The sequence below is a fragment of the Callithrix jacchus genome, chromosome 5, assembly GCF_049354715.1.
Source record: "Callithrix jacchus isolate 240 chromosome 5, calJac240_pri, whole genome shotgun sequence".
Classification (NCBI taxonomy): domain Eukaryota; kingdom Metazoa; phylum Chordata; class Mammalia; order Primates; family Cebidae; genus Callithrix; species Callithrix jacchus.
Genome location: NC_133506.1, coordinates 7,311,765 through 7,321,908, shown reverse-complemented (window position 1 = coordinate 7,321,908; position 10,144 = coordinate 7,311,765). Strand labels below are relative to the sequence as shown.

Here is a 10,144-nt window from a genome sequence, read left to right as displayed (position 1 = left end):
GGATCCACCCTCTGCGCCTTGGCAACGGGACGCACAAGCACGCTCGGCGCGAGGTGGCGGTTTGAATCTGGCCCCTGGTGAATCGCGTTATGTCGCGACCGAAGGTAAGAGTCGACCTGACCCAGATGCTTTTATCGCCCCTAGAAAAAGGGAGGAAAGCCGCAGAGGGATTCAAAATCGGTTGGGGTTTTTCTCGCGGAATGGGTGGAGGGGAGCGGCTTAGGGCGGGGAAGTTGTTCTCGCGGAGGAATTCTGGAAAGAGGAAAAAACCCGCCGACGAACTCAGGTGAAAGACTACAAGTCCCGGCATGCACGGCGCCGCTCAAACTGCTGCGCACGTCTCGCGAGCCCGGCCTGCTGGCAGGAAATTTACACAACAGTGAGATTCTAAGCTCCGTGAATCTGGGGAAGCTGAACCTCAGAATTTCAGATCTGCTGACCTGGCGAAGGCCCCCTGCCCGTCCATCCCTCCGTCCATCCGTCCTTCCATCCATCCATCCATCCATCCATTCATCCATTCATTCTTTTATCCATCCATACAAAACAGCTAAATAGTGTCTTTTCCAAGCCAAGCTCAGTGCTGACCAAGGGACATAGATGAATCAGACAAACTTCTGCCCTTTAAGAGAGCACAGACCAACTCCCCCATTTTAAGAATGGGAAAAATTAAAGTCAAAGAGGGAAAATAAATTACTGTAAAGTCCAGCTCTCCCCACCCCAACCTACTACTTCTTCTTCTTCTTCTTCTTCTTCTTCTTCTTCTTTTTTTTTTTTTTGTTGTTGTTTTTGTTTTTTGAGAGGGAGGCTTACTCTGTCGCCAGGCTGGAGTGCAGTGGCGCGATCTCGGCTCATTGTAACCTCTGCCTCCTGTGTTCAGGCGATTCTTCTGCCTTAGCCTCCCGAGTAGCTGAGACTACAGGCATGTGTCACTACTCCCAGCTAATTTTTGTATTTTTAGTAGAGATGGGGTTTCACTATGTTGACCAAGATGATCACGATCTCTTGACCTCGAGATTCACCCTCCTCGTTCTCCCAAAATGCTGGGATTACAGGTATGAGCCACAGCGACCGGCTTCTAACTCCAACCTACTTAATCCCAGCTCTCATTCATGAATAGCACCTTCATCTATCCCTCCCTCCCTCTTTCTCTCTTTCTTTTTTTCTTTTTCTTTTGAGACAAGGTCTCACTTTGTTGCTCAGGAGGGAGTGCAATGGTGTGATCTTGGCTCAGTTGACTTTCTGGGCTCAAGCGATTGTCCTGCCTCTGCTTCCCAAGTAGCTGGGATTACTAGTGTGTGCCACCATGCTCAGCTAAATTTTTTTTTTTTTTTTTTGAGACGGAGAATTGCTCCATCACCTAGGCTGTAGTGCAGTGCCGTGATCTTGGCTCACTGCAACTTCTGCCTCCCAGGTTCGAGAGATTCTCCTGCCTCAGCCTTCCGAATAGCTGGGATTACAGGCGTGTGCCACCATGCCTGGCTAATATTTTGTATTTTTAGCAGAGATGGTGTTTCACTGTGTTAGCCAGGATGGTCTTGATCTCCTGACCTTGTGATTCACCTGCCTGGCCCTCCCCAAGTGCTGGGTTTACAGGAGTGAGCCACCATGGCCAGCCATTTTTTTTTTAGTTTCTGTAGAGACAGAGGAGTCTTGCTATGTTGCCTAGGCTGCTCTGGAACTCCTGGCCTCAAGCTGTCCTCCTGCCTTGGCCTTTCAAAGCACTGGGATTATAGGCATGAGCCACTGTACCTGGTCAGCCTCTTATTTCTTGAATTCCCTCTCCCAACAAAAAATGACTTTATTTGCTTTCAGAATGCCTTGAACTTCGCCTTTTTACTGCAATTCATTATTCACATGACTGTTTAACATCTGACTTGTTCTTCCCTGTATTCCCGTCCCCTGCACATAGCTGACTACAGTTGATACTTTTTTTTTTTTTTTTGAGTTGGAGTTTCGCTCTTGTTACCCAGGCTGGAGTGCAATGGCCCGATCTCGGCTCACCACAACCTCCGCCTCCTGGGTTCAGGCAATTCTCCTGCCTTAGCCTCCTGAGTAGCTGGGATTACAGGCACGCGCCACCATGCCCAGCTAATTTTTTGTATTTTTAGTAGAGACGGGGTTTCACCATGTTGACCAGGATGGTCTCGATCTCTTGACCTCATGATCCACCCGCCTCGGCCTCCCAAAGTGCTGGGATTACAGGCATGAGCCACTGCGCCCAGCCAGTTGATACATATTGAATGACTGTTATTGAACGACCTACCTAGATGCTCAGCTAAAAAACTGGGACTCTCTCTTGACTCCTCAATCTTCCTCACATCCCACATCCAATAAAAGCCTCCTCCTTTAACTTTCTAAATCTGTCTTGAATTTATTCTTTCCTCCACCTCAACTACCACTATGCTAATCATGACCAAACTCTCACATTTTAAAAATTAATAATCTTTATAAACACACAGATTGGGACACATATCACCTTTTTTGTGTGTTTTTGAGACAGGGTCTTGTTCTGTTGCCCAGGCTGGGGCACAGTGGCACGAACATGTCTCATTGAAGCCTCAATCTCTTGGGCTTGAGTGATCCTCCTGCCTCAGCTTCCTACATAGCACTTTTTACAAGTATTATTAGAAAAAAGAAAACAAACATCTACTGCAATAGTTCTTTCTCATTAACCTGACTGATTCCTTTGAAAGGAAGGCTGAGCTGCAGGTTGCCAAAGAATGCACAAACTCTTAGCAGTCTGCATTGTGAATATAGTATAGACATTGGGTAGCAGACCATGTTGGATGAGGCAAAAACATCGTGGACTACTTCTTTGTGACGCTATGAATTTTGTTTTTATTGTTGGAACAGGAAGCAAAGGTCTCCTATTGACTTAGGACTTTGCAGTTTCCTTCAAGTGACCCAGGAGAAATAGGAGTTATGAACTTACTTGATCGGGAATGTTCTTGTCAGCCTTAAGAGAACATGCCAGGATATACTTTGTGAACCCTCATAAAAATGTACCCAGAGAAGGCCAGAAGTCAGAATACCATGCGTTCCAACCTTCGACCTCATCTCCTCAAGGTTATGGTCGCCAAGACCTCACCTTTGAGGTAGGCTAGGAACTCTCCAGAGGGCTAAGGGGCAATGAGGAATTGGATCAGGCAGGAATGAAGCTGGGGCTAAAGGAACAAGCTACGCCACGAAGCTGATCTCTGAGATGATCAGTGGGTAAGCTGGTGTGGCAAAGTGGTTTCAGCATGGTTGTCTCCACCCGGCAGGTAGTACCAGGGAGCTCAGAGCAGGATTCCAGGAATAGAGCCAGGAATGAAGGCAGCTGGCAGTGTCACGAGCCTATGCTCTTTTTGACTCAACACCAGCTGGTACCATTCATGCCACCTTCCATGAATGGCACCAATGCGAAATGAAGTTCTCTGCAACCCAAATAAACAACTAAGCCACTTTTGAATCATTTTCTCAATCAGATCATTTTTTTTTAAAAAAGTCTTGTAGCCTTGTCTTTTCTAAATGCATTATTTTAGTGGTTTGTGGAAAGTATTTATATTCTTGGGCTGTTTTTTGGGTCAAGATAGTAATAGGACTTCTATCTCAGGCAATGTGACAGATGAGATTGCTTGAAAAGCTTATTAACATAACACACTTAAAACTGCTGGGCAAAATATAACAAACATCTTTTGAACTCTTTAGCTGACCAGTGTGTGGAGTGGCAAGGATTGGTAGAAGAAAAATCCCCAAGGATCCCCACCCCAGCACACACACACACACACAAAGAAGGAAAATAAAAAACAGAATTGTCACTGACTGATTCTTCATTTATAATTTTCCTTGGGGAGGACATTGATTGTCTCACAAATAAGAGTTGGAGAGGGCCGGGCGCGGTGGCTCAAGCCTGTAATCCCAGCACTTTGGGAGGCCGAGACCATCCTGGTCAACATGGTGAAACCCCGTCTCTACTAAAAAATATACAAAAAATTAGCTGGGCATGGTGGTGCGTGCCTGTAATCCCAGCTACTCAGGAGGCTGAGGCAGGAGAATTGCCTGAACCCAGGAGGCAGAGGTTGCTGTGAGCCGAGATCGCGCCATTGCACTCCAGGCTGGGTGACAAGAGCGAAACTCCGTCTCAAAAAAAAAAAAGAGTTGGAGAAGTGTCATGGGGCCTACTGGGCAGAGTTGGAACTGAGACCTCACCGTAAAGCTGGACCCTTCAGAGAGCCCCACCTTAGTAAAGGTGTGATTACAACCAATTTGCCCTTCAGCAGTGGGAGACAACTAGGAAGCTAGTCAGCTTCAGTGTGGGGAAAAAAGCCTTTGTCCTGAGAATTCTTAATCTTAGATGAGTCCTCAGGCTGGTCTGAGAAATGCTAAAGCAAGGTGTTACTGTAAAGTTTACTGTTGGGGCCCAGAAAGATGTAAATGTTAAACATCTCTGAGTCGAACATCTTTGACTCCTATAATGGTCAAATTACATAACAATTAGATAAGAAAGATGTTTTAAATAAGTAAAAAAAAAGCTTGTTCATGATAAACCCTCAGAAAACCAGGGAATAGTAGGAAATTGACTCAGTTTAGAGTAAATTGAGGATAACTGTAAGAACCTACAGCCAGTACCATTCTTAAAAGGTGAAATAGAGAATGCATTCCTCTTATGATCAGGGGCAAGTAAGGATGTCAGCTCTTACCCCTTTTAGTCAACTTTGTACATACTAGAGTTTTTGCCAGTGCAATAGAGCAAGAAAAAGAAATAAAAGGTATAAATATTAAAAAGAAAAGAGTAGGTCGGCCTTTATTAGCAGATGACATCATTGCATCCAGAGAAAACCCAAAGGATTTACAAACTACCGGAACTAATAATTCAGCAAGGGCATCAAACACAAGGTCAATATACAAAATCAATACTTCTATATATGTATCAGTTTCCAAGGCCTGCTTTAACAAATCGGCACAAATTTCATGGTGTTTAGAAACACTAACTTACTATCTTACAGTTATTATTTATTTATTAATTTATTTTTTTGAGATGGAGTCTCACTCTGTCACCCAGGCTGGAGTGCAAGGGCGTGATCTTGGCTCACTGCAACCTCCACTTCTGTGGTTCAAGTGATTCTCCTGCCTCAGCCTCCTGATTGGCTGGGATTATAGGTCTGTACCACCATGCCCAGCTAATTTTTGTAATTTTTAGTAGATATGGGGTTTTACTATGTTGGCCAGGCTGGTCTCAAACTTCTGACCTCAAATGATCCTCCCGCCATGGCCTCCCAAAGTGCTAAGATTACAGGTCTGAGCCACTGTGCCTGGTCCCTGTCTTACAGTTCATGAGATCGGAAGTCTGAAAGGGGTCTCGCTGGGCTAAAATCAAGGTGTTAGCAGGGCTGCCTTCATATCTGGAGGCTCTAGGAGAGAATCTCTGTTTTTTGCCGTTTCTAGTTTCTGGAGGCTGTCCCCTTTCATGTTCAAAGGCAGTTCTCACATTATGTGACTCTGATGCTGTGACATTGACTGTGCCTTCTTCCACACTTAAGGACCCTTATGATTACGTTGGGCCCACCCAGATAATGCAGAATAATCTTTCTATATTGAGGTTTATTGATTAGCAACATTAATTCCATCTGCAATTTTAAATCCCCCTTGCCATATAATGTAACATATTGACAGGTCTTGGGGTTAAGACATGGACGTCTTTGAGGTGGGCTTTTTCACTTATTACAATTTACTATGAGGTAGAGAATGAAATTTGAAAATGCTGTATGTAACAGTGTCACAAAATAAAATACCTGTGAATAAATTTAATTTAAAATGTACAAGGCTGCTATGCTGAAAACCAGAAAATATTGTAGAACATTTTTTTTTAAAGATTTAAATTATTAATATTATTCATGGATTGGAAAACTCAGTACTTTATGATGTCACTTCCTGAAAGTATCTGTAGGTTCAATGTAATCCTAATCAAAATCTCGATATGTTTTTTTTCATAGAAATTAGCAAGCCAATTCTAAAATGTATGTTTCAGTGCAAAGGACCCCTAATTGCAAAGACAATTTTGAAATCAGAACTTACTTTACCTGATTTCAAGATTTACTAGAAAGCTACAGCAGTAATTAAGGCAATGCGATAGTGACATAAGGATAGACAAGTAAACAGAGCAAAACACAGTCTTGAGATAGATCCACATACACATGGTCAATTGAATTGTGACAGACGTGCCAATGCAATTCAATGAGGAGAGGGAATATTTTTTTAACCAAAGGCTCTGGAGCAACTGGATAAACATATGGAAAATGGAATTGAAAGCAGGAGAAAGGATTAAAGATAAAATACAAAAAGATGAGGACAGCTTGGCTAGTGTTGGGGGAGTTGGAAGGGCTTGAATGGCAGAATGGAACAAGATTCACTGCGCTTCAGTGGGGCTTCCTCTGCCACTTTTGTAAAGCAATATCCTCCGTTCCCCTCCGCAGCTCTGAGCTGTAGGCTGTGTGCTAAGCAGAACTCTAAGATGGGCCCCAAGATTCCCACCCCCTGGAGTACATGCCTTGTACAATTCTCTCCCCTTGAGTGCGGAGGATTCTGTTAATTTGATGGTATAGTTACTATGGCGATTACCTTCTGTTACTTAAGACTCCATCATAGGTGACTTGGAGAGGGGAGGGTTGGAAGTCAAAGGGCCGTGCTCCACATTGCCTGGAGGAAAACAAACATGCATGTTGTGAAGTGCCTATGGGGTCCACTCTGCAGGGAGCTGCAGGCAGCCTCTAGGAGCTGAGAGAAGTCCTTTGCAGACAGCTGGCAAGTAAACAGGGACCTCCTTCCTACAACCCTAGGCAACGGAATTCTGCCAACAATCTGAATGAGCTTGGAAGGGGACCCCAAACCTCAGATGAGAGCCATAACCCAGCCATCACCTTGACTGTGGCCTTGTGAGAGCTGAGCCGATGATGCAGCTAAGCTGTGCCCACGCTCCTGGCCTATGGAAACTGAGATAATGGATTTCCATCATTTTAAGCCACTGATTTTGTGGTAATTTGTTACCCAGCAATAGAAAATGAATGTAGATGGCAGATCTGTCCCGGCTGCAAATGCCATCCTGCACAGGACCAATTTCGATTTCTCTCTTCATGCATGCCTTAGGAATTAGTCTTCCCAGGACAGACAGCCAAGCTGTTTTGGACATGGTTGAAGTGGATAATACCCACCATCATTGAGGATTTGAAAGGTCCATTTGGGGTGAAAGGAATTAATATTTCTCTGAGTCTTTGACCTATCCCCTTCTGGGATCCTCAATCTAATCAAACATTCCAAGTAGAATAGAAAGCCCAGATCCTTCTCACAGAGTGTACTGAGCTGAGCTTTCAAAACTGGAGTTCAGGGCTGACCTTTGGAGTACTGAAAACCAGGCATTTGCTGTACTGGTCAGACCTGTGGAGGAAACCTGCAGTAAGATGGTACCATGGATACTTGGGAGTTCGTTCATAGCAGATAAATTCTGGTCCGTTGCCAGTGGCCAGTGGGAACCTGATCAGGCCGGACCTTCATGCCTCAGAACCTAGGCACTGTTGAATCTGACAGTTTGGGCATTTTAATATCTGCAGTAAGTTAACCTGGGAAAGCGGGGCGGCTATGCAAAACCGGTTGCATCCTTTTTCTTTCCTCATTGCAGAATCAAAATTACAAGGGCCATGGATTGTCAAAGGGAAAAGAGCGGTGAGTGGTCCTATCCAATCCAACAATCACAGAGCAACCAACTTCCCTCCCTTCCTCCCTCCCTCCCTCTTTTTCTTCCCTCCCTCCCCTTTTCAATCCCTCTCTCCCTTTTCTACTTTAATAATTATAATGAAAATGGTGGTAGTAGTAGTAATCCTAAACCATTATTGAGTACTTACTATGTGCCAGGGTCTGGGCCCGTCACTTTACCTGTATTAGTTCACCGAACCCTGACCACAGCACTTTGAAGTAGATACTATTGTGCCCATTTTACAGATGGAGGAAACTGAAGCTCAAAAAGGCTAAGTGACTTGCTCAAGATCACATGACCAGTTAGGGACAGAGCTTGTTGGACTCCAGGACCCACTGTTTAACTTTGGTCTGTCCTGCCTCCAACAACCCTGTGATGACTTGATGACTTGCATGTCGGCTGTGCTCTGATCATCCGCTTCACTCTGCATCAACAACCGATGCTGAACTCAGCACCCTTTTGGATCTCCTAAAGAGAATCCACTTGCACAAAGCAGGAGTGAGCAATAAAGACTTTATTGAAGATTCCTGTGGGGAGTTAGAGGCGCTCGTTTACATAGCAAATGTTTTAGATAGTCTGTTTTCCAGTTCATTAGATATTTCTCTTTTTCTAAAATTCCTGCTGGCTATACCACCACTGAGGAGGGCATGTGTGATTTGGGACGCTTCTCTCATGCAGCACTCGTCTTCTTTGCCTTCCTTCTCTCCATACTGACTATCCCACCCACTTCAAATCTCTCATTCTCTTATGGAGTGCAACTCAGCAATGTTCCAGATCCTGGCCCTAAACATGTATGCCCAGACTAGCCCCATCCCAACAAAACAAAGAGCACCCCACTTGACAGGCCTGTGTTAGGCTGTTTTTGCATTGCTATAAAGGAATACCTGAGACTTTTTATTTTTATATATTTTTGGAGACAGAGTTTTGCTCTTGTTGCCCAGGCTGGAGTGCAGTGGCATGATCTCAGCTCACTGCAACCTCCGCCTCCCAGGTTCAAGCAATTCTCCTGCCTCAGCTTCCTGAGTAGCTGGAATTACAGGTGTTGCCCACCATGCCCGGCTAATTGAGACTGAGTAGTTTATAAAGAAAAGAGGTGTAATTGGTTCATGGTTCTGCAGGCTGTACAAGCATGGCACCAGCATCTGCTCCGCTTCTGGTGAGGCTTCAGGGAACTTACGATCATGATGGGAGGCAAAGGGGGAGCAGGCACTTCACACGGCAAGAGTTGGAACTAGTGGGAGGTCCCAGGCTCTTTTAAATAACCAGATCTCCCATGAACTGAGCGAAAACTCACTTGTAACCGAGGGGATTTGTCAAACCATTCATGAGGGATGCATTCCCAGGATCTGATCACCCCGCACCAGGCCCCACCTCCAAAACTGAGAATCACATTTTAACTTGAGATTTGGAGGGGACAAACATTCAAACCATATCAAGGCCCCATATACTTATTTTATAAAGGCACACACACACACATTTATCATAAAATATTTTTTATTTATGTGCCTTATTAGGGCACATATAGATATGCATTCCACTACCAGTAAGAGAAAACTCAATAATAGATTAAACAAATTGTATTTATTTTCTTCACATTATAAAAAGTCTGGAGTGCTGGTACAGTGGTTCAGTAATGTCAGAGCCAGCATCTTCATGATTGTTTTTTTTTTTTTTTCATTTTTTTTGAGATGGGGTCTCACTCTGTTGCCCAAGCTGGAGTGCAGTGATACGGTCATGGCTGCTCACAGCAGCCTTAATCTCCTGGGCTTATGCAGTCCTCCGATCTCAGCCTCCTGAGTAGCTGGGACAACAGGCTCATGCCAGTGTACCTGGCTCATTTTTTAAATTTATTTTTTGTAGTTTTGAGGTCTCACTATGTTGCCCAGGCTGGTCTCCAACACCTGGCCTCAAGTGATCCTCCCCCCTCGGCCTCCCAAAGTGTTGGGATTACAGGCATGAGCCTTCATGATGGTCTTGAACTCTTCCTCATGGAGACCAAATGGCCACTACAGCTCCAGTCTTCATGTCATGATCAAGACAGGAAGAGCGAGGGAAGACTCAAGCCACATCTCTTTCTTTCCTTTTTTGATCAAAAGAGCAAAACTTTCCCAGGAACTTAGCCTGACCAGCAGTCTCATGCTTTTACCTTATTGACTACAATTGTGTTACATGGCCAACCCCAACTGCATGGGTAGCCAGGAATACAAGTTATATAAGTGTCCTTGTACTGCGATTACTATTCTGCACCCTGCTTTTGTCACAAAGCTCGGAATGCATTGTAACTGCTACTGCTGTTTCATTGTGTATTGCTCGTTATTTATCCATCTTCCTGTTGAAAGGCACTTATGAAGTATTGGTTTCACCAGAAGCTGACCCTGAGGGAAGGAAGTGAGAGCAGGTGGTTTATTTAGAAGG

General features: G+C 44.5%; 1 protein-coding gene across 11 annotated transcripts in view; it reads left to right on the top strand.

Annotated features, from left to right (window-relative positions):
* The window catches only part of TTLL9 (tubulin tyrosine ligase like 9), a 77,542-nt gene that overhangs the window by 9,488 nt on the left and 57,910 nt on the right, over positions 1-10,144 (top strand). For 3 of the 11 annotated variants that reach the window (XM_035298152.3, XM_035298150.3, XM_035298149.3), the window contains exons 1-3: positions 27-104; positions 2,854-3,095; positions 7,655-7,698. In XM_035298152.3, the coding sequence (XP_035154043.1) occupies positions 2,943-3,095; positions 7,655-7,698 (197 nt within the window). In that variant the 5' untranslated portion in view covers positions 27-104; positions 2,854-2,942. Of the gene's footprint in view, positions 1-26; positions 105-2,853; positions 3,096-3,883; positions 4,879-7,654; positions 7,699-10,144 lie in introns of those variants that run through there. The other 8 variants (XM_035298153.3, XM_008995570.5, XM_035298151.3 and 5 more) reach the window with 4 other exon arrangements.